The 23,654-nt window shown below is 37.6% G+C and overlaps 3 protein-coding genes and 1 long non-coding RNA gene across 4 annotated transcripts; 1 reads left to right on the top strand and 3 right to left on the bottom strand.

The window, feature by feature from the left end:
• Positions 1 to 6,192: 6,192 nt before the first annotated feature.
• Positions 6,193 to 9,319, bottom strand: LOC116264679 (cytochrome P450 72A397-like). Its single transcript, XM_031645024.2, has 5 exons — positions 8,958 to 9,319; positions 8,612 to 8,832; positions 7,479 to 7,723; positions 6,985 to 7,360; positions 6,193 to 6,831 (listed from the first exon to the last, which is right to left on the bottom strand). The coding sequence occupies exons 1-5, from the start codon at positions 9,226 to 9,228 to the stop codon at positions 6,406 to 6,408; spliced, it is 1,539 nt and encodes a 512-aa protein (XP_031500884.1). The 5' UTR covers positions 9,229 to 9,319; the 3' UTR covers positions 6,193 to 6,405.
• A 2,081-nt stretch (positions 9,320 to 11,400) lies between these two features.
• LOC116264681 (cytochrome P450 72A397-like) lies at positions 11,401 to 14,741 on the bottom strand. Its single transcript, XM_031645026.2, has 5 exons — positions 14,434 to 14,741; positions 13,835 to 14,055; positions 12,681 to 12,925; positions 12,185 to 12,560; positions 11,401 to 12,028 (listed from the first exon to the last, which is right to left on the bottom strand). Exons 1-5 carry the CDS (start codon positions 14,702 to 14,704, stop codon positions 11,603 to 11,605), a joined length of 1,539 nt encoding a protein of 512 aa, XP_031500886.1. The 5' UTR covers positions 14,705 to 14,741; the 3' UTR covers positions 11,401 to 11,602.
• A 2,651-nt stretch (positions 14,742 to 17,392) lies between these two features.
• Positions 17,393 to 18,693, top strand: LOC126410540 (uncharacterized). The gene is made up of 2 exons (XR_007574716.1): positions 17,393 to 17,855; positions 18,209 to 18,693. It is a non-coding gene; the product is annotated as an uncharacterized LOC126410540 (long non-coding RNA).
• A 242-nt stretch (positions 18,694 to 18,935) lies between these two features.
• LOC116264680 (cytochrome P450 72A397-like) lies at positions 18,936 to 22,533 on the bottom strand. The gene is made up of 5 exons (XM_031645025.2): positions 22,128 to 22,533; positions 21,518 to 21,738; positions 20,270 to 20,514; positions 19,786 to 20,161; positions 18,936 to 19,633 (listed from the first exon to the last, which is right to left on the bottom strand). The coding sequence occupies exons 1-5, from the start codon at positions 22,396 to 22,398 to the stop codon at positions 19,208 to 19,210; spliced, it is 1,539 nt and encodes a 512-aa protein (XP_031500885.1). The 5' UTR covers positions 22,399 to 22,533; the 3' UTR covers positions 18,936 to 19,207.
• Positions 22,534 to 23,654: the final 1,121 nt, after the last annotated feature.

Below are 23,654 nucleotides of genomic sequence, written 5' to 3'. Positions count from 1 at the left end.
TTTGCTGTGACAGTTGGAGAATCTGGAATAATTAATCTAGTGTTTGGTTTATTATTTTTTCACCTTAGTTCAATGAAGTGGGCACAAAGCTGTTGGCACATAGGAGCACATGTGTGTATATTAATATTGTGGAATATGTAGTATGTATCACTAAGAAGGTAAGTTATTATCGAGGGAAGGATTTATTTACTGGGTAAATGACATCCCCACATGTTTGGCAATGTTTGAAATTCGGATCGTGCTTTTTCTCATGCAAACGTCAACCTTGAGACATTGCTTTCTGGTCTTTTGCCGATACAAAGAAACCCCGTCCTGTTTTTTGCAAATGCCTCGTAACTTGATAAATGCAACACAGTAGTTGTGATTTCCATCTAAATTATACTCTTATCATTTTACTTTTAGTTTCTAAAGGTTAACAAAAGAATATATACATATACCTTTCTCGGCCTTTTGCAGCTTTCATTCGATAGATCTACCAATCTACAATATAGCTTGCCTTAAGACAGTTCCTTCCTTACAAAAAATTTGATTATAGTTATAAGGCATTTTTGCAGGAGCAACCTATTAATTGGTAGAGAGTCGAAGCTTTCACTCAACCTCTTGTTCTTCTTTTACAATATAATGTATGTTTTTGGTGCCTCGAGGTGTTCTTCATGCACTTCAAATTGTATATCGGTGACCTTTCTTTTGTAATACATATAGTTACTCAAAATCGAAACTGATCACCTACTAGCCTGTCTCTCAATCCATTCTTCTCATAGTTATAAGACATTTCACAAAAAAAGATTGAACGTGTAGTAAGAGGAGGACACAGGTGTTCATGTATGAGCCCTTTCATAAAGTGCCTCGTGCGAATTTTTGTTTTTATTTGAGCATTTTTTCTCTTCTATATTTTGATCGAAAAAGTGAAAAGCCGAGTTGTTACGAATCGGTTTTTGAATTAAACGAGACATTAAAAGTCCAGTATATGGATTTACTGGACCAGACATCACCAACTTTTGTCAGTGTGTATCGTCGATCTGTGATCATTCTTTTTCTTTTTTCTTTTTTTCTTTTTCAAGTGAAATTGTTCGGACTATATATTATTTTGCATGCGGGTCGGTTTGTCCTCTTCAAAAATTTCAACTTGGAAGCGTTTGCAAGTTGAGGAATTTGAGTTTCCATCCTATTTCTCTTAATGAATTTGTGAGCAGTGGTCAAACAGCGGCGCCACTTTCTTCGACACCACGTTTCAGCTGTTCGGCACCTCCTGTCACTTTACATATTACATGAATTCATCTTAATTTTTTAAATAAGGTCTTTCATATATATAATATAATATTCGTAGCTGTCTCGATCCAAATGCAAATCAAGCTCCAAATCGACTAACGATTAATTTTTATATTTTTTTTATAAGATGTATACCAGCTTGGTTGGCAAATAAACTCAATTTGTTCAAAAAGGTTGAGGTAGTTTCACAAAAACATTTTTATGGTGTTTGATGAATTTGTTTTAATTTTTGAATCATATTCATGAAAGAAGAGTTACATATTACATAAGTGCTCAATTTTCATAAAAAAATAAGAGATCTTAATTAACTTTAATTTTTGAATCATATTCATGAAACAGTTACATAAGTGCTCAATTTTCATAAAAAAGTACGAGATCTTACGTCTCTTTGATTCAGTTACCTCACTTGATCACATATTAGCTAATCACATATTGGCTAATCAGTTTTGAGGATTGGTTCCAATTTGGAATCAGGAAGATCAATAGTTCAATAACACGAACCGACTTTCACATTTACACTTTGAGGAAGACCACAAGTCCATAACAAAACCTTAGAACGCGCGCGCATGTTTGTAAACCATCTAAATTTTACTGCCAACGTGAACGTTGTCATAGAAGCTAGCACTAGCAGCAGAGTTGGATGCATCCTTTAGATATGAGCAACCAATTATTTTTACAATTAATGCGCCCTCTTTTTTGGAATACATTTTTTCTAATTATTTTAAGAATTTTCTTATTTTTGATTATTTTCAAATAAATTTTCACTTATTTTGTTAAAGATTTTTTTAAAGACTTTTTACTGATTTTCAACGGAGTCAGTAGAACAGGCCACTTCATGCATAGGCTAATGCATGAACCAGCAGCTTGATTCGACAGCTAAATCGACTTTGTCAACGCATAAACCACCGTACGACCTATTTTTTTCAATTGAAATATTTTTTTTCATAGACAATATTACAAAGAACTCCTTAAAGTGTGAGCAATTTTAAAAAACACCCTTAATTTTTGAAACGTTTCATTTTGGTGCTCAACTGAGTGTGTTAAGCATTTGATCTGCGACAGTAAAATGTCTCATATACTACATAAAATTCAGCTATTGTAGGTGCAATGCCTGCTCCAAAAAGAGTTCGGGTCTGACTAGTGGGAGAGCTAAAATTTTTTTGCAATGGAGGCATTTTTGTCAAAATTTTCATTTCTAAAAGGATACAACATACATAAATAAGTAAATAATTTTAAAACATCTATCTAAAAATAAATAAAAATTTTGTTGTTGGCATGAGCAATTTGTCACACCAGCTTATATGTAGACCCCTCGTGACTTTGAGCTTTTAGATTTAAAAGGTTGGCATGGTAATATCTCACATTTGATGCTAGAGGTTTTGTCCACAAAGGGGATGGTGGCAAAGTTGAGTGATTTTTTTTTTTTGTAAATCTTTTTTTATGTTGGGTGGGTAGAATGAGTTTCTCATCCTACCACTCAACAAAAAAGCCCCCCCTTAAGATGTGAGACTTATTTTTAGTGTTAAAATAACACTCTCACTATGCTTCAACTTCTATATCGATGCTTTTGTTTTTTTCATCCGTGAAGTTGATGTCTCCAAAACTCCATACAAAAACTAAGCTGGGGGATTTGTAAATTCTTAATGGTAGAGATGTTCTTTATAAATTTTTTTTTTGACGCCTTGCCTTGCATGAATCGATCAATTTGGGGAAAGATGGAACCTTGTTGTTTGACTTTCGGGCAGAGCGAGTGGACCTAGCTTGGCTCTAGATTGATGATGTGCGTATTTTGTGAGGCTCGAGAATCAACGAAGGAAGGGGCCAATGTGGAGGGTCACATCAAAACACAACAATATCCATTCTGACCATTGGCTCTTAACCAACGTCATCAGACAAAGCACTTGCAAAGTGTAGGGCTTTGCTAATATGGCGACGACTCAAGGGAAGCCAAAGCAAAGCGAGCTTTTGGAATGCTTAAGCTTTTGATGAGCTAATGCCATTCAAAGTTGTCCCTAACGCTTTGCGAATGCTTTGACAGTCTCTTTCGTCGCAAACTTCCCCGTTCAAGAAGAACTGTTTTCGTGATCGAATTATGAAAGAGATATACTAATTGTATATGATCATTCGCTGAAATGGTATAAGTAATTCTTTGATAGGATCCGGAAGGGATATTCGAATCCACTGAGGATGCAATAGGTATTGGTGATCGATCAGCTTCAATTATGACCGAGGACTTTCTATCTGCATCCATAATTACTGCACAAGATGGTGGTTGGTTCCACCCGAAATGAATCTTCTTCTTTCCTGAATGAATCCTTTTCGGAAACAAATGACTTAAACAATTGGTCAAAAACCCCCACGATCCTCGATTGATCATCATTGATACAGCCGATTCTGGTCGCCATGTGTTCCATTTTCTCATCGAACAACAAATTGGTATTGACAAAGAAGGAACGGCCTTTTTGACGAATGGGATATCCTATAAAATGACAAGCATTTCGTAAACAAATCTGTCTGAATCGATAATAACGATTCCATTTCTGGAACCAAGCCACATGATCTTTGGAACCATTAAGTTCTTAATTTGTTAGCCCAGTGACTGAAAGATCTCCCAAAGCCCCAGTGCCAACTTGCTATTTTCCAGCGTTCACTGCTCATCGCTGCAAGTTGCCCCACGTACATGGAAACATGCAAATTTTTATGTTTTTTATTTATGACGTTGGAAAACTAAACCATGAGACGAGAGGCTTATTTAAATAGAGCCGATAAAATAGGAATGTATACCAAAATTTGAGGACAAGAAGTCCCTTAATTACACAAATTGGGGACAAAAAGTCCTTTAGTTATAGTAACAAACCGCAAGACAGAAGCAAAAAACGAAATGTACATTACAGCTCACAAACAACGAAATAAGAGGGGTGGGGAGAGAGTGGAATGACGGAACGACACCATCATCCAACCGTAGAAGGAGAACGCCGCCGCAGCCGAATGGCAAAATGAACATCTCCCTACACAAATAGAGGCTTATTTAAATAGAGACACAACCAGCAGCTGCTAAAAGGGGAGAGTATCAAAAAATGCCAAATGACCACATAGATCAAAGTTTTAAGCCATCTCATTTTGACATAAGATTATCGTTCCCTTGTGCCTTGGTTGGAGTGTTGTTCTTGCTTATAAAGTTTGGAAAATTTTCAAACTGGATGAGCTTACAGGTAAGCCTAATTACGCTGTTTGCTTGAAGAATGGCAAAAATTTTGACAAAAAAATTGTGGGGCACATTGCCTAATGTCAACAAACGTGGCAACTTTCGTCAAGCATTTGCTTTCTTTCTGACTTCATTCTTTCTGACTTCAAAAAGAGACGCATTATTTCCCTCTAAGAAAAGGAAAAGCTTTGGTAGATCAGCATATAGCACATGCAAAAGATTTGCATAAGCACATATTTTGTATTTGTCAATAAAAAAAAAGGTGGCCATTCAATAAGGGGAGGCAACACCTTCCCTTCTACCACACAACGGACATGATAAGAACTGCTAGGCAATCAGTTTTTGTTTCAAATTCTTACGACGTCAATTCTTTGTATTACAAAAGAGAGTCACTGACATGCAAGTTGAAGCGCGGCGGAAGCGACACCCTGACATAATGAAAACAGACATATGCTTTAAGGGATGAGGGGTTGTGTGGTTATGCACACCAGTTGTTCGATGAAATATTCAAGTGAGGTTTTTATTTTGGAACGTTGCGATTTCAGGGTTTGTCCTCAACAGGAGTTATACAACTGCCCTGGAGTCATCTTTTATTTGAATTGCTGTATTTTACATTGTTTTTCATGTTTTTGATAATTTTTTCATTTTTATTTGATTTTTAAATTTAAAAAAAAAAATACAAACCGATTATTCTGATTCCGGTTTGATTCACTAATTTATTGGGTCATTAGGCTTTCCGATTCGATTCAGGAAACTATTGATAACAGTGACCACAACCGTGGTTGGTCAAAAGAGAAAATCAAGTGCACGAAAGGAAATGAGAAGAAAAGCAAAAGTGTGACGTAAGAAATAACAGCCTCTTTTACAAGAACATAAGAACATAAGAAAACTTCCAACGTAGCATGCTAAAATCATATTTTTCCCTCACAGTTAACTCTTTTTTCCCATTCAAGTAATTCAGCCCCAATTGAGATCCCCCAAATGAAATATTTGTGTTTTTCTATGAAAATGATTACAAACAACGCCTCTCTGTTTTTAGTGCCTTGAACTGACAATCCCACATATCTGCGACTACCTAGGAAGGCACTTCAAACATAGACTGCTCAACAGCCTTGTCCATTCCATTGGACCAACCCTTAGTAGATTTATAAATTTCTTAATGGTTGATATATATATATATATATATATATAGATATATATATACCATGGTTGCTGCATGATATTTGGAAACATTAGATCTTCATTTGATAGCCCTAATGATTCGAAGATCTCCTCCAAGCCAAACTCCCGTTATTTTCTAGCGTTCACTGCTATCTCTACAAGTTTCCCCATGTACATGGGAATATGGCATATTTTAAAATTTTCAATTATAACGTTGGAAAACTAAACCATGGAGACGAGACTTAACTTAAATAGAGACACAACCAACAACAGCTAAAAGGGGAGGTTATCAAAAGATGCACTGGTAAAGACCATAGATCAAAGTAAGATCATCGCATTTAGACATAAGATTATGGTTTCCTTGTGCCTTCGTTGGAGTGTTGTTCTAGCTTACAAACTTTAGAAAATTTTGTCGACAAGCCAACTGTGAGCTTAGAGGTGAGCCTAGTTACGCTGACATTGGCAAATCTTTTGACAAAAAATTGTGGGGCACATTGCCTATTGTTAACAAGCATGGTATCTTTCGTCAAGCATTTGCTTTCTTTCTGCCTTCAAAGTAAGACAAATTTTTTCCTCTAAGAAAAGAAAAAGCTTTGGTACATTACATATAGAACATGTAAAAGATTTGCATAAGCACAGATTTTTTAACCTTTGTCATCAATCAGAAAGGTGGCCATTCAATAATGGGATGCGTCGGTTGCCTATAGGATCCATGCAGCAGAAAGTGGCCTCAATACTTCTTTCATGATCAAAGTGTTTATTCGATTTTCTCAGATAGAATGCAAGATGATTTGAGCTCCATACTGAGGCTGAAGGGTTATGATCTGCTGTGGAGCATGAACATAGGTTGGTGATAGTTCGAAGGAGAAGCGTTGCAGAATCATGGCAAGTGCCATCTTGGCCTCGATTAGTGCAAATGTCTGGCCGATGCAGACCCGAGGACCCCAACTAAATGGAAAGAATGCCAGCTGATTCTTGGATGCACTTGCAATTCCTTCTGAGAACCTCTCTGGTTTGAATTCAACAGCGTCATCACCCCAAAGCTTACGATCGTGGTGGATGAGAAGCAGTGGCAGAATCAGGCGAGCCCCTTCTGGGAGGTTGAGGTCTCCCAATTTTACATTTTTGTAAGTTCGTCTTATCAAAAATGTTACAGGTGGATAGAGTCTTAAAACTTCATTTAGAATCATAGAGACCTGAAACACAAGATCAATATATGAAAAGTAAATCTTTCAGCTGAATAATGCAAATAGGCTCAACCAAAGACTTTTAAAGAAGCTTAAGCTTACTAATTTCCTACTGGAACACAGTTATGGCACAACTAACAGTTCAAATCAGAGTATACTTACAGTCTTCAGGTGGCTTAAGCTGTCAAAAGAGGGGATATTCTTGCCACAAACTTGAAGAACCTCTTCCCTCGCACGCATTTGCCAGCTTGGGTACATGCAGAGCAGAACCATGGTCCATGTTAGCAACACTGAAGTTGTCTCCTGACCAGCAAGGTAGAAGAACTTGCATTCTTCTATGACATCCTCTCTTGTCATTCCCCTGTTCCCATGCTCATGGTCGTTCCTGTTTGATTCCAACAATTTTCCCAACAGATCATCATTTTTTGCAATACCCAACTGCATTTCCTTCTCTCTCTTCTCAATTATGTTATTAAGCAGGGATCTGATCTTTCTGTATATCACATTCTGCCTCTTGTTGTCCTTTGTGGGCAAAAACCTGTTTTAAATGTCAACATGTGTACAAGTTTTCATTACATTCTCCTGAAAATATGGAAAAATGCTGCCAAAGTCACTATATCTTGTGATTTTGAATTATCTGGCATATCATACTTTACCTGAATCCAGGGATATACATTTTTGAGAAGGCTCGAATCACTAGCGCAGCCATTTCCATCTGCATTTGGAATATCTGCCTGCCTTCTTCATAGTTACTGCCAAAGGCAGTCCTAGAGATGACATCTCCAGTAAGATTCTGAAACTCCTTCCATACATCTAATTCACACGATCCTTGGGGACTAATTGATTTTTCCCACCTTTCAACTAGCTCACTGCAACAACTGGAGAATGATGGCAGCATTCCCTGCTCACCCAAAATCAAGGACAAAATATGAAGGCCTAGACATGTAAAAGCTGTAAAACAATTGAAAGCTTGGGGTCAATATCTGCAACTACTTTCCCGTATATATTGCACCATTATGAGCCACAGAGTAAAAAGCTTTTACCGGTGGACTCCACTTTTTTATGATAAAAATCCAAGCAATGGTAATAACAAATAGTATTTGTCTGCATAAGTTCCAGTACCAAGTCAAAGACTTGGACAACATGTTTGGCTAGAAACGTGTGGTCAGTAAAATACCTTCTCAAGTGTTAGACAATGAAAAAGCTGAGGCCAGGCTTGTCGTTGTATTAATTAAAGTACAACGCCATAGTTGGGCAACATATTCGATTGACGGGGGCAAGTTTATCCGAACATTTCAACAGTCAACACCCTTCGTAACTCTTGCATTTATCATCAAAACTGTTTACTCTGCCTCAGTAAGTAGGTAAGTAGGCAACTGTATGTATACCAAGATTAATAAGTATTACTGCTGATTACTAAACTATGATAAACCTCATTCTTCGGTTTCTCTCTTGAAAAAGACAAGGTTTATCTACTATATTTTATGCCCATGTAGGGTCACAGCGGATACCGAACACTGAAACTTCTTCAACTTAAAGGTCTTTTGCTCTAGGTGGACTGATCTCTTTTCGACATCTTTTGGAGCTAAACACCAAAAAGTGAATCATGTACATGAAATTGAGCTAAGCACTCTGACAATTTCGGTTAGAAATAGGGCCCTGCCTTCATCTTTTCGAACAACATGCCTCTAACATGTTTTATATGAGAAAACAAATTTGCTACTAAATAAGTGTTCAGACAAGAAGAAGAAGAAGAAGAAGAAAGATAGACATATCAGATGCTTTAGACCTTGAGTTTTTCCAAATGGAAGACAGGATTGAGGCGCCTTCTCTGGACTGCCCATTGTGTACCTTCCAAGCTGCCGAGGCCCCTTGCCAGCATCTTCCCTTGAGCCGACTGAGGGGACTTGGAGAAGTTCCCAAACTTGTTGGAGAGGACTTCTTTTACCATCTCCGCATCCATGAGGATTAGCTGCGGTGTCTTCCCAAACCAAGAGAATGAAATTTTACCTGCACTCGTTCCACAATCACAAAAGAATTATATAACAGAGCCAAATCAAAAGAAGAACAAGATTAATGAAGAGACTCAATTTGGTTACTGAAGACTGAACGAGAACAGAAAGCTTATAGCATACCGTATTTATCAACGCATTCCTTAAAGAAGGGATTAATTCGTGGAGCTAACTCATGAGAGAAGGCCATGGGCTTGGCCAACGCTTTCACTTGCATGATCGCCGCTTCCCTCGCGTTGCCGATGAAGAACTTGTAAGGGTAGCCATGGATTCCCTGCCTCTTGAAGGTCTCTGCGTACTTCCTGGGCTTCCACCACAGCGAGTAAGCTCCCTTCACCACCACCCACGAGAGGAAGAGAGCTACAGAGGCAAGAATGAGCACGGCAGCTGCCATGGATACTGGAGTTCTTCCTACCTGGAGCGGACGACCACAGGGTTTGCATCTATTAAGACCAAGCGACGAGATCGAGTTGGTGTGTGTGACGCAACATGAAGGAAGAAGGGCGGACGCAACAGATATACGTGGACAAAATAAAAAGTTGGGATATTTTAAGTATTTTTATCGAAAAATATATAATATTGTAACCTTTTAATGGTTTTAATAATAATTTTGATCTGTTGAAAAACCTCTTTTATTTGATCATTATCCACTTATTCCAAAAAAAAAAAGATAGATGTTATGATTTTAAAAAATATTTTTTATCTTTTAATTTTTTAATATCTTGGCATTCGGAAAAGATGACAATATTGTGTGATTTTTCTTGCATTGGTGAAATATAGGCAGGCGTTGTGTTTATTGATAAGTACTGGAAAAATTAGGGTTTGTATTTATTTGTTGTGACAATTAAATGGAGAAACTAGATAATTCTAGGCTTTGGTTTATTATTTTTCAGCTCAATTAATTCAAATTGGCACATAAGAATACTTATGGGTCCTGTCTCCCACGCAAACCTCATCTTTTAAAAGGAGTTTGACGATTTGAAATTTTGATTGAAGAATAAAAATTCTAAGGCCATAATTTCTCCTCAAACTTGGAATGTAAATTCTCAGTTTCCTAATTTTAGAAATAAAATACATTGTTTGTTTAATAATTATAATTTCTTAAAAATTAAGCATTTTGATTTTAAAATTTCATTATTCTTGGTGTGCCCACCTTAATCCCTATATTTGGATGCACATGCTTAATTATAAGGTAAAAAAAAAAAACCACTATAATTTATAGTTTTAACTTCTAATAAATGCCTCAACTACGTGAAATTTGTTTACTTGATAAATAAATAACAATAGCTGAGGGCAATTTGCTATGGTTATTCTTATTGTTATATGGTTCATGAATCTACCTTAATTTTGGAGCAAATTCACTAAACAATTTTTTTTTAAAAAAAAAAATGCCAAACAGCCCCTATAATCACAAAATTACATTCTTATTATTTCATGTTGTATATTTGAATCCTATTTTACATCTGATCTAATGTCGTTTCTTAAATATTTAAATCTGATCTGATTTTTTAATTGAATATTAAATTTTCTTGAAAAGTTTTCATTGTAGTCCGATGCAAATCAAAATATATTGGCTCCGAATGGTAGAAAAAAACCTCTCGCTCACCCGAAATGCATTGGGTGGCAAACCAATTAAATTTGAAGGCCAGTGTAGAGGTACCACAAGGCACATATCAATAGTATTTCTAATGTATTTTGAATTTCTAATTTTTTAATAACTTTTTACATGTTTTTTTTCAATGATTTTCTTAAAACACAACTTTAAATATCTTTGCCTGATCGACAATCGACTCACTCGAATCGGAGTTCTTTATTTTTTTTTTCCTTTCATATCACAGAAAGAAACAAGAAAAGTGATCAGCATGGGACATTGCCTCACCCTATTGAAATATTTATAATTTTTATATGCTCGTGATCTTTACAGTTACTAAAATCTTTATTTAATTATCAACATAATGACTCGATGATATCATATGCGCCAATGCCAAGTTTTTTTTTTTTTTTTTTCCTTTGTTGTAGCCTTTCCGAAGTTATATTTTTTATTTATTGCATGGAGAAATTGCACTGGGACGAGAGACTTATTTAAATAGAGATGTAATGACCGTGAGTAACGGAGAACTGCTGTTGTTGAAGATGATCATGAAAGGAGGAGATTATAAAAAAAATGCTCATTTCATGCCTGCATAAAGTAACACTCCATATATCTGCCTTAGGTTGTGTTTGATCACTTACACCCTCTTTTTGAAATATTAGAATATATATATATATATATATATATATATGTGTGTGTGTATGTGTGTGTGTGTGTACTTTTTACTGGTTTCCAACAGATTCCAATCCATCTGTTTGGAATGTTGCTCTTGCTTGTAAAAGTTCAGAAAATTTTGTTGACAAACCAACTAGATGAGCTTAGAGGTGAGTCCAATTACGATGTTTGCTTCAAGACTGGCAAAACTTTTGACAAAGAATTGTGGGGCAGATTGTTTAATGTTAACAAACATGGGAACTTTCGTCAAGCATTTGCTTTTTCTCTGCCTTCAAAATAACTCAAAAAGTTTTTTCCTCTTAAGAAAAAGAAAAAGCTTTGGTGGATTGACATATAGCACACGCAAAAGAGTTGCATGATCTCAAAGTTTTGAACTTTTGTCATCAATTAGAAAGATACACATTCAATAACGGGTGGGATGCATCGGTTGTCTATAGAATCCATGTGCAGCAGAAAGTCGCCCCGTTACTTCTTCCATGATCTAAGTGTTTGTTCAATTTTCTCAGATAGAATGCAAGATGATTTGAGCTCCATACTGAGGTTGAAGGGTTATGATCGAGTGTGGAGCATGAACATAGGTTGGTGATAGTTCGAAGGAGAAGCGTTGTAGAATCATGGCAAGTGCCATCTTGGCCTCAATCAGTGCAAATGTCTGGCCGATGCAGATCCGAGGACCCCAACTAAATGGAAAGAATGCCAACTGGTTCTTGGACGCGTTTGCAATTCCTTCTGAGAACCTCTCTGGATTGAATTCCTCAGCGTCGTCACCCCAAAGCTTGTGATCATGGTGGATGAGAAGCAGTGGCAGAACCAGACGAACACCTTCTGGGACAGTGAAGTCCCCCAATTTGACAGTATTAGAGGTTCGTCTAGCCGTTGAAACTACAGGTGGATACAGTCTTAAAACTTCATTTAGAATCGTAGAGACCTGCAATATTAGATCAGTTAGCAGTATATGAAACGTTCATCTTTGAGCTGAATATTGCGAATAGGCTTCAACCAGAGATTTCCAAAGAAGCTTAGTAATTTCCTAGTGGAATTCACTTATGGCACATCTCATTGTTCAAAATCAAAGTGTACTTACAGTCTTCAGGTGGCTTAAGCTGTCAAAGGAGGGGAAGCACTTTCCACAGATTTGAAGAACCTCTTCCCTTGCACGTATTTGCCAGTTTGGGTGCATGGAGAGCAGAACCATGGTCCATGTTAGCAACAATGAAGTTGTCTCCTGACCAGCAACATAGAAGAGCCTGCATTCATCTATGACATCCTCTCTTGTCATTCCCTTGTTCCCATTCTCTTGGTGGTTCCTGTTTGATTCCAACAATATGCCCAACAGATCATCATTTTCTGCAATCCCCAACTGCATTTCCTTCTCTCTCTTCTCAACTATGTCATTAAGCAGGGAGATGATCTTTCTGTATATCTCCTTCTGCCTCTTGTTGTCCTTTGTGGGCAAAAACCTGTTTTAAATGTTACGGTTTTCGTTACATTCTCCTGAAAATATGCCATTAGATTCTGGAAAATGCTGCCAAGGTCACTGTATCTTGTGAGCTTGAATTATTTGGCATGTCATACTTTACCTGAATCCAGGGATGTACATTTTTGTGAGTGATCGAAGCACTAGCTCCGCCAGTTCCTTGTGCATCTGGAATATCTGCCTGCCCTCATCAGCGTTAGTGCCGAAGGCAGTTCTAGAGATGACATCTCCGGTAAGATTCTGAAACTCCTTCCATACATCTAATTCACACGATCCTTGGGGACTAATTGATTTTCCCCACCTTTCAACCAGCTCACTGCAACAACTGGAGAATGATGGCAGCATTCCCTGCTCAGCCAAAATCAAGGACAAAATATGAAGGCCTAGACATGTGAAAGATGCAAAACAATTGAAAGCTTTGATTCACTGACAATGGAGTCAAAATCTGCAACTACTCTTTTATGATATAGTATTTGTCTGCATAAGCTCCAGTACCAAGTCATAGACTACGTGTTTGGCTAGAAATGTGTGGCCAGTAAAATGCCTTCTTAAATGTTGGACAATGAAAAAAAAATTCCATATGATTAAGCTTTCATCTCCTCGACTTGCTTAGTAACACACGACACTTTAAAAAAAAATTTTAACAAGCTAAAAATTTTGCCCCGTTGAAGATTGTGAAGGATCTTCAAAAGTTTATAAAAGGGTTATTAAATAGATTGTTGTGCCTTTTTGGGGTTGGAGCCGAAACTACTAAGGGGCAGGTTGGAATCCGCCGAATGAGGAGACCGAGCCTAAAAGTGGGTCGGGTTGTTACAAAAGTTGATCCTAACTTCATTTCAACACCTTTCACAATTACATTTAACATCAAAACTGTTTACTCTGCTAGGAAGCTGTATGTATACCAAGATTAATAAGTATTACTGTTGATTGCTAAACTATGACAAGCTGAGTTTGGCTTATCTACTGTAGATACACAGCGGGATACTGAACACTGAAACTTCTTCAACTTGAAGGTCTTCTGCTTTAGGTGGACTGAGCTCTTTTCGACATCATTTGGAGCTAAACACCAAACAAGTGAATCATTTACATGAAACTCAGATCAGCACTCTGACAATTTCGGTTAGAAATAGGGCCCTACTCTCATCTTTTCAAAGAACATGCCTGTAACATGTTTTATACAAGAAAATAAAGTTGCTGCTAAATAAGTGTTCAGACAAGAAGAAGAAGAAGAAGAAAGACATATCAGATGCTTAGGACCTTGAGTTTTTCCAAATGGAAAACAGGATTGAGGCGCCTTCTCTGGACTGCCCATTGTTCACCTTCCAAGGTGACGATGCCGCTTGCCAGCATCTTCCTCACTGCCGACTGATGGGGCTTTGAGAAATGCCCAGACTTGTTGACGAGGACTTCTTTTACCAACTCCGCATCCGTGAGGATTAGCTGCGGTGCCTTCCCAAACCAAGCGAGAGAAATTCTACCTGCACTCGTTCCACAATCACAAAAATTTGTATAACTGAAGCAAATCAAAAGAAGAACAAGATTTATTAAGAGGCTAAATTGGTGCCAAATATATGGTGCCCTTAAAAAAAAGTAAAATAGGAGAAAACCAACATAAGATATAGATCTGTTACTGAAGACGAAACAAATCTTCATTTCTTTCTCAATTTGCTTTTTCAGATAGTCTAAGGCAAAACAGGCCCCCCTTCCTCCCTCTCTGCGCTTTGAATTGCCAATGAGGGATATCTGCCATGAGTGTCGAGCTTATGGTGTCCACTCAACTTGAAGTTCACATCCACAGGCCGCACATAGTTAATGAACAAAAAAGACTGATCGAGGCCAGAAGGTTTGTAACATACCGTATTTATCAGCAGATTCCTTAAAGAAGGGATCAATTCGTGAAACTAACTCATGAGAGAAGGCCATGGGCTTGGCCAACGCTTTCTCTTGCATGATCGCCGCTTCCCTCGAGTTGCCGACGAAGAACTTATAAGGGTAGCCATGGATTCCCTGCCTCTTGAAGGTCTCTGCGTACTGCCTGGGCTTCCACCACAGCGAGTATGCTGTCTTCACCACCACCCACGAGAGGAAGAGAGCTACAGAGGCAAGAAGGAACATGGCTGCTGCCATCAATGGAGTTCTTCCTACCTGGCATGGCAGACTAATAACGTAGGAGTAGATGATCCCAAAGTTTGTACTCGTGGGACCAAGTGACAGAGCGATGGTGCACAGTCAACGCAACAAATATACAATATGCAGGGTGGGCGCCGACGGCTCTGTACATGCAACAACGGGGTTGAATTATTTTAGATTTTTTTTATAAACAAATATATATATTTTAAACTTTCAATTTTTAAAAACTTTGTCATGGGTGTTCTAGTCATTATACATTCCTATATACAATTTCGTGGTTTGGTACATACATGATTGTCCTTTCCCCATATAATCTTTTTTTTAAAAGATTATTTTATTGGAATTCACATGGTTTGTTCCCCCAAATGTTTCCATATGTAAGTTTGGTAAACAAAAATTTTGTAATTGTTTCACAAATATAACTCAAAAAAAATGAGTCTGATTTATGAAATACTTTAAAAAGTGTTTTATGAATATGATCGAGATTTATGAAACAATGACAAACTGTTTTATTTGCCAAACAAACTCTTAATGTCGTGTTTGATCGAGCAATTCTTGTGCTTAATTATAAGGTTAAAAAAGAAACTAGTGTTATTCTTGTGCTTAATTATAAGGTTAAAAAAGAAACTAGTGTTTGTAGTTCTAATTTCTAGTAAATGCTTCAGTCATATGGACTCGGTTGACTTGATAAATGAAAAAGAGCACCTCCTTGTATTTTGTAAGTTCTAATTAATTTATATTTTATTGTCTAAGATAGTTTTAGCTAGTTAAGATCAATACATAGTCGAATTCGGATCTACTTGTATATAAGCGTGCCACGTGTTGACCTTTAATTTCTCAAATATTAGTTAAAATGTTTTTATTTTTACATTATTTTTATCATTTTTATTTATTTGTTAAAATTACTTTTTGTCATTTTACAACTGATTCTACTCGCTATGGATAAGTGACGGCTTTACCGAATCGGCCTTCAACGTCACTGACGTGATCAAAGAACCGATTTTTGCAACATTATTTGCAGGGGCGAAGCCAGGATTTTTTTCAGGAGCGGGTCAAACGATGACTGCGTTTTGTGAGTTGGATTTGGGTAGGGTCAAACTGAACTACAATTCAAAAAATACATGAAGGTAAAAAAAAAAATTTAATTTTTACATTGTATTTTTTTATTTGGCTGAGGTGGGGCCATGGCCTCAACGGGTCCCCCTCATTGTTTGGGAAGATTATTTTTAATAAAGGATGTCAATGGATCCGGTTTTAACTTTTAACATGTTTTCTGGATGTTCATTCATTCACATTCAAATATGATCAGAGAAAAGACATCTGAGTCTCAATGAATTTACAATTCAAATCTAATTTTGACATTCATATACGAATACAAATCCAAATCCAAATCCAATTTGATGTCATTTCTTAAATCCGAATCTAATCTGATTTCTTAATTAAGCATTAACTTTCTTTTTCATATCCACATTTTTCACAATGCTTTGATGGGATATGTTATCCAAATAAGATATATTGACATCCATATGCATTAACAAACTTTAGAAGACTGCTGTTCAGAAAGTATAAATTTTATTACTAAGGTAAATATATCCAGGATTAAAAGACCCATTAAACTATATGCTTTCAATAACCTACATATCATTTTTCCATTTATTTTCTTGAAACAATTTTTATGTATCTTTGCCTGGTCGACAAATAGGAGTTTTTTTTTTTCCTTCGTATCATAGAAAGAAACAAGAAAAGTGATCAACGTGGGACATGTTGTCTCCTCATTGAAATATTTTAATGCCTTGGTTTAATCTTCATTTAATTATTAATTTAATGACTAGATGATATTTTATGTACCAGTGGCAAATTTTTTTTTTTATTTTGTTGCTTTTGCCAAGTTTTTGCATGCCTTCGTAACATAGTGTTTTATAAATTTACCTTATTTTTACATGAATACTGACAAAATGTATGCCTTGGTAACATAGTGTTTTATAAATTTACCTTATTTTTACATGAATACTGACAAAATATCTAATTCAAGCCAAAAATCAAAGAGTATCAGGAAGGAAAGATTTATGCATTGCACATTGTCAATATATCCGATTTGAATCGGATATCCGACCGATCCGATTCCAAAAAATTGGATATGGAAAAAAAAAAAATATTTGATTAAGAAATCAGATCAGGTTCGGATTTAATAAATGACATCCAATCAGATTCGGATATACATAAATATCTGATTGGATTCTGATCAATATTCATTTTTAAACAAATAACATGTCTCTAATACTATTAAATTTTCAAAATTGGCAAAATCCGGTTCAAAATTCGACAGATATTGACATCCAACCAATCTGACCCATTGACATTTGTAAGGAATAGACATGGACCTTGGCCCCCTCCCTTTATCAGATTTTTAAAAATTCAAAAATTGATATGTAAATTTTAAAAATTTTAAATTTAATCTACATAAAAATTTTGAAAAATCTTGTTTTGGTCGTGGTTAAAATTTTAAAACTATAATTCATCCCTTACAACTACAATAATGAAAAATTCCAACCTCCGCCGGATGCAAAGAAGATCAACTAGTCATAAGAAAGGCAAAGATGATGGTTCTCTTAATACGGCAAATTGATAAACGCCTGAATGCTGTGGTTAAAGTCAATAGAGTTATAGCAGAGAAATAAAGAACGGGACAGGGTGAAAGCACCAAAGGTGAAGAAACGGATGATGCGCAGGTGTATCAAATTCAAATGGATTCAAACGAAGTGGAACTGGTAGATCCCCTGCTCCGTGTAATTGAATAATTCAAATATTTAAGGAAGCCTCTCAATGAAGAAATATGAACAACAGAGAAGAGGAAAACTTTGGAAGAGAAGAAGACGTAGGTGATTGAGCTGGCTTATATCGTCTCTAATTGGGCCTCCTATTCATGCTCAATTTTTTTCCATTTCATCAACTTCCATCTTCACCGTCTCCACCAACCAATACCCATTTGATTCCTTTAGCGCCCATTCAACAATCCATCGATTCCTCAATCTCCTTAACCACTTGGACCGGTTAATCTCTTGGTGCCCATTCATGGTGGTCGGGTTTGAAGTAAAGAGGCCGAAGGTGATGTCCTGGGGAGTTGCTGCGCATACATAACACGTTTCAGGTTTGGTTCCCGTGGTCATCAGGTTGGTGTTGAAGTAAACTAGTAAAGAGCCGAAGTGATGTCCGGCGGATTAAGGACAAGGGTTGTGGTTGCCCCTCCCCTCTTTTCACCTCTCTATACTCAATACTCTCTCATCTCTTTTACCACTTCTTTCTCCCTGGACAAGAAGTCAAGAAGCTCCGCCTGTTACAGTCCCCTGCTGACTGCCCTTTTCTCCTCTTTCCTTCTTTCCGGAGGCTACTGCTCGGAAATCGTTTGATGATATGCCTACACTTTTTTGTAGCCATTGCTTTGGATTTATCTCACCTTATGAACTTCGGCAGGTAAAGCTAATCGTCTCCTATTCTTTCCAGGAAGTCTGCATTAGAGAAATCGAAGGAAAAAAAGAGAGTAATGCAATATAGACGGTCACATAGATTCTCACTAACTTGGGTTCATGATAATTTGCAGTACACATAGCTTTGGGAGGTGAGACAAAAGACGATACGCAGTGAATTCTCGAGTTCTGTTGGTACTTACGTTAGCAATATAAGTAGAAGAGGTTTGATAGCTGAATAACTCGTCTATACTTAGACGCTAGAAAATGAATGCCGCGAAAAGTTGTTAGCTTCGAATTTTGCAAAACATTAGGGAATGCGGGATGTTGAATAAGCAGAAGCAAACTGGCAACCCATGGACCAGTGACGATCCAAGTGACCACCCTTTTTTTTTTTTCTTTCTTTTTTGCTCTCGTCAATAGTCTTCCTTTGTGTTGGTCATATTTTCAAGCCTAAACTGTAACTAGGGAATGTTGGTCCCTCAAAAGTAGAAATTTTAGTTTATATTTTATTTTAGTTTATATTTTATCATTTATGGAATAATAAAAAAACACATCTGTATGCAATTGTTCGATAGGGATCCCCAATTGGTAAACTGATGCTTAATTGCCATGTTCTTGTCAATCTGAATACCAATCAGGAAGAACTAATAGCTCCACTGATGCAATTGTCGCGGTAAAAAATTGGATGGTAATGAACCCAAATCAGAAGAAGGAAATGCATATGATAGCTATACCATTATCTCCTGAAAACAAGCTCCATCTGTGAAAAGTCAAAGCCTCCCGTTCCTTTTCACTTTCATGATCAAAGTTCACAACTGCACTTGCAAAAACTCCTCCATGGTTCCAAAGGAATTGGCCTTGCTTTTAGCCTTTTTGTCCAGTAGACAACAATATGTGCAATACACAGCATAGGTAGAAACAGATACTACAATATTACTTCCTGTCTGAACTGAGCCTAGCACATGTAATGTGCTTCGGGAACTCACTTAGGCAGAACTGTGGAAGAAACTCTGACACGGCTGTACTTCTTCTCTCAGGTAGGATGCAGGATGATTTGAGCTCCATACTGAGGTTGAAGGGTCACAATCTGGTGTGGAGCATGAGCATAGACTGGGGAGAGCTCGAAGGAGAAGCGCTGGATAATCATTGCAAGTGCCATCTTGGCCTCAATTAGTGCAAATGTCTGGCCAATGCAGATCCGAGGACCCCAGCTAAATGGAAAGAATGCCAATTGATTCTTGGATGCACTTGCAATTCCTTCTGAGAACCTCTCTGGTTTGAATTCTTCAGCATCGTCACCCCAAAGCTCGCGATCATGGTGGATCAATAGCAGTGGCATAACCAATCGAACTCCCTCTGGGAGGGTGAGATTTCCCACTTTTACTGTTTTGTAGGTTCGTCTAACCACAACATTTATAGGTGGATATAGTCTTAACACTTCATTTAGAATCATAGTGACCTGCAAAATTAGATCAACATATGAAACGTACGTCTTTGAGTTGAATATTGCAAGTAGGCTGAACCAGATATTTCGAGAGAAACTTAAGGTTAGCAGTTTCCTATTTGAATTGGTTATGGCACAACCAGTTATTCAACTCAAAGTGCACTTACAGTCTTCAGGTGGCTTAAGCTGTCAAAAGAGGGGACGTTCTTTCCACAAACTTGAAGAACTTCTTCCCTCGCATGCATCTGCCAGCTTGGGTACATGGAGAGCAGAACCATGGTCCATGTTAGCAACACTGCAGTTGTCTCCTGACCAGCAAAGTAGAAAAGCTTGCACTCCTCTATGACTTCCTCCCTCGTCATTCCCTTGTCCCCATGCCCATGGTGGTTCTTGTTTGATTCCAACAATATGCCCAACAGATCGTCATTTTTGGCAATGCCCAACTGCATTTCCTTCTCTCTCTTCTCAATTATGTTATTAAGCAGGGATATAATCTTTCTGTTAAGCTCCTTCTGCCTCTTGTTGTCCTTTGTTGGCAAAAACCTGTTCTAACATTAGCATATGTTAAGTTTTCAATATTACATTCTCCTACAAGCATGCCATTACCTTCAAAATAAATGCTATCTAGGTCAGTTTGTCACCTTATTTTACCTTAATCCAGGGATATAAATTTTCCTTAAGGCTCGAATCACTAGCTCCGCCTGTTCCTTCTGCATTTGGAATATCTGTCTGCCTTCTTTATAGTTACTTCCAAAGGCAGTCCTAGAAATTACGTCTCCAGTAAGGTTATTGAACTCCTTCCATACATCTAACTCACACGATCCTTGGAGGCTAAGTGATTTTTCCCACCTTTGAACCAGCTCACTACAGCAAGTGGAGAATGCTGGCAGCATTTCCTGCTCAACCAATAGCGAAAAAGAAATAGGTAAGCAAATCTGTGAATTAACTAAAAGCTTTCACTCACTGACGAGTGGGTCATTATCTGCGACTACTTTCGTGTATAAATTGCTCCAATTGTGAGACCCACAAGAGAATTATTTGCACAGCAGGCTCCACTCTTTATAATAAAAAGCAAAGTAATAATAACCACAAATAGCACTTGTCTGCATCAGCTTCAGTACCATGTCAAATCAAATAGTACATGTTTCATCACTAGAAATGTGTGGTCAGTAAAATACCTTCTCATATGTTAGATAATAAAGAAAAATTTCAGATGTAGGTTGTCACTTCTTGATGGTCATTTTCAAAAAGTGTTCTCTTTTTTCGTTTCAAATAAACCAAGCTATTTAATGGGCACGCCCTTAAGGCGTGCAATCTGATCAACAAATTGCCAACCATATACTGCAATAAATTGATCCATAGGAAAGGTTACCGAGAAGAGTGGATTTGATCTCTAATCTTCCCAAAACTTTGAGTTGCTTAGCAATCTAGGCCACTCAAAAGCTGGCCACGATTTGTCGTTCTATTATAAGCATGCCGACAACCAAGTAAACCCGCCAAATGGTTGGGCAATATCGTCGATCGGTCGGGGACTTGGGCGTGAGTTCTTCCCAACTCCATGGCAACACCCTCTAAAACTCTTATATTTCATGTTACTCAGCCTTTGTAGGTAACTGTATGCATTCCAAAATTAATAAACACTACTATTGGTTACTAAATCCCTATAAATTAACCTCATCCTGTGTAGGCACTTGGCTTACAACGGATACTGAAGCACTGAACCTTCTTCAACTTGAAGGTCTTCAGCTCAAGGTGGATTGGGCTCTTGTTGACATCTTTTGGAACTTAACACTAGCTAAAAGTGATGTTACAAGAGACCATGTGACAAAACAAATTTGCTGCTAAATCAGAGACGAGAAGATGAAGATGAAGAAAGGTGACATATCAGATGCTTCAGACCTTGAGTTTTTCCAGATGAAAGACAGGATTGAGGCGCCTTCGCTGGACTGCCCATTGTGTACCTTCCAAGCTGGCGAGGCCCCTTGCTAGCATCTTCCCTTGGGCAAGCTGAGGAGGCTTCGAGAAGTGCCCAAATTTGTTGGAAAGGACTTCTTTTACCATCTCCGCATCTATAAGGATTAGCTGCGGTGTCTTCCCAAACCAAGAGAGAGAAATTCTACCTGCACTCGTTCCACAATCACAAAAAAGTTTACACAACAAAAGCAAATCAGAAGAAGAACAAGATTAATTAAGAAGCTAAAGTTGGTGCCAAATATATGGCGACTCCAAAAAAAAAAGGCAAAATAGGAGAAAAACAACATAAGAGATAGATCTGTTTCTGCAGACTAAACAAATCTTCATTTCTTTCTCAATTTCTTTTTGAGATGGTGTAAGGAACAACAGGTTCCCCCTTCCTCCTTCTCTGCGAGTTGAATTGCCAATTAGGCATATCGACAGTAGTATCGAGCTCATGATGTCCACTCAACTTGAAGTGCACGGCAACAAGTCATAGATAGCTAAAGAATAAAAAAGACAGATGAAGCCAGAAGGCTTATAAGTTATAACATACCGTATTTATCAACAGATTCCTTAAAGAAGGGATTAATTCGTGAAACTAACTCATGAGAGAAGGCCATGGGCTTAGCCAATGCTTTCTCTTGCAAGATCGCTGCATCCCTTGAGTTGCCGATGAAGAGTTTGTAGGGGTAGCCGAGGATTCCTTGCCTCTTGAAGGTCTCTGCGTACTGCCTGGGCTTCCACCACAGAGAGTATACTGTCTTTACCCCCACCCACGAGAGGAAGACAGCTAGAGAAGCAAGAAGGACCAGGGCAGCTGCCATTGATGGTGTTCTTCCTATCGGGGCCGGCGGAGAATAATAATGGGAGCGGACGACCACATGCCCTGTACTTAAGGGAGCAAGCGACCAGGTGACGCTGATAGCACCAACGAAACAAACCACTGAGGAAGCGAAAGCTTCACCTTGTAGACAATTTCTTCCACTAACAAGTAAAATCGGCTGCTTGCGACCAAATTAGACCAGAGGATTTAACCTTTTGAAGTTGCACATGGGCCTTTATATCATCGGCAAAAATTGGTGGCCACAACACATACACTTTCACTATGGTTTGTCTACCTTTACATTGTCTTGGACTCTTATAAACAGCACTGACCATCTATTGCAAGAAAAGTCATTTGAATGTTCATTTTGGTCTATTTTGAAGCATCTGTTGCAGGTGAGCTAGAGAAGTTGCATCCACTGACGAAACTAAGAGCACTATACAGGAATGAGTTCAAATAGGACATAATTTGTTGAAATGGAGCTCAATCTATTGAACTTAATATGTAGGTTCTGTTATATGGTATGGCTTCATCCTATAGTCCACTAACCTCATAGAGTCAAACTGTGCTGTCCTGGGTTGTGTGTTCATGATAGGTCCTTCACACGCACAGTACCCATTTGTGCTGTGAGATATGTTTATATGTGTGGCAGCAGAAACACCTAGAAGTACTAGCATTCAAATAATTATGATTGATGGATGATTTTTATGTAACGGTTCATGTAATACAGCATGGCATCTTGACATTGGCTTCTACGTCTCATTACTACATTATCTGCTCTCTCTTTACCATCCACTAACGCAACCTTGTGAATCTATAGGAACTGTATACTGTTCATCTTTCACGAATCTCTGCATAGGATGAACAGGACCATCGTGTTGCCTGTAGTTCCTAGATGGGAACTATAATATAAAACCCTAAGATTAATTGAATATTTTTAAGAGCTTATGCTGCATATTTCAGAAGTTATGACTGTTTTCATTTTTCAGTGAACAGATCTACTTCTATGTAAGATATTTTTCTGATAAGACATCATGGTAATGGAATATATTGACATGATTAAGGTTTTAAGAATTTATTGTAATTGCTTTTAGAAAAAAAATGCTGAGCTTACAAGCTTTTTTTTTCCCTTCTTTTGTTTTGATATGGATGCTAGAAAAAAACTTTCACGTGTTTGATGTGCATGTAAAAATTTCCTCGGTAATCTCTCTACAAAATCTCTCTCTCTCTATATATCTCTCGCTAGCTTCCAATGAA

The sequence above is a fragment of the Nymphaea colorata genome, chromosome 11 (genome assembly GCF_008831285.2).
Source record: "Nymphaea colorata isolate Beijing-Zhang1983 chromosome 11, ASM883128v2, whole genome shotgun sequence".
Lineage (NCBI taxonomy): Eukaryota > Viridiplantae > Streptophyta > Magnoliopsida > Nymphaeales > Nymphaeaceae > Nymphaea > Nymphaea colorata.
This window is presented reverse-complemented; position numbering and strand designations above follow the sequence as displayed.

Excerpts from the sequence above, each read along its gene's own strand:
- LOC116264679 (XM_031645024.2), bottom strand. The coding sequence starts at position 9,228 with ATGGCAGCTGCCGTGCTCATTCTTGCCTCTGTAGCTCTCTTCCTCTCG. Across the intron at positions 7,361-7,478 it reads ATGTATATCCCTGGATTCAG|GTTTTTGCCCACAAAGGACA; the intron begins GTAAAGTATGAT and ends CATTTAAAACAG. Across the intron at positions 6,832-6,984 it reads GCTTAAGCCACCTGAAGACT|GTCTCTATGATTCTAAATGA; the intron begins GTAAGTATACTC and ends CTTGTGTTTCAG.
- LOC116264681 (XM_031645026.2), bottom strand. The coding sequence starts at position 14,704 with ATGGCAGCAGCCATGTTCCTTCTTGCCTCTGTAGCTCTCTTCCTCTCG. Across the intron at positions 14,056-14,433 it reads GGAATCTGCTGATAAATACG|GTAGAATTTCTCTCGCTTGG; the intron begins GTATGTTACAAA and ends GAACGAGTGCAG. Across the intron at positions 12,561-12,680 it reads ATGTACATCCCTGGATTCAG|GTTTTTGCCCACAAAGGACA; the intron begins GTAAAGTATGAC and ends CATTTAAAACAG.
- LOC116264680 (XM_031645025.2), bottom strand. The coding sequence starts at position 22,398 with ATGGCAGCTGCCCTGGTCCTTCTTGCTTCTCTAGCTGTCTTCCTCTCG. Across the intron at positions 20,515-21,517 it reads TTCATCTGGAAAAACTCAAG|GAAATGCTGCCAGCATTCTC; the intron begins GTCTGAAGCATC and ends TTGGTTGAGCAG. Across the intron at positions 20,162-20,269 it reads ATTTATATCCCTGGATTAAG|GTTTTTGCCAACAAAGGACA; the intron begins GTAAAATAAGGT and ends ATGTTAGAACAG.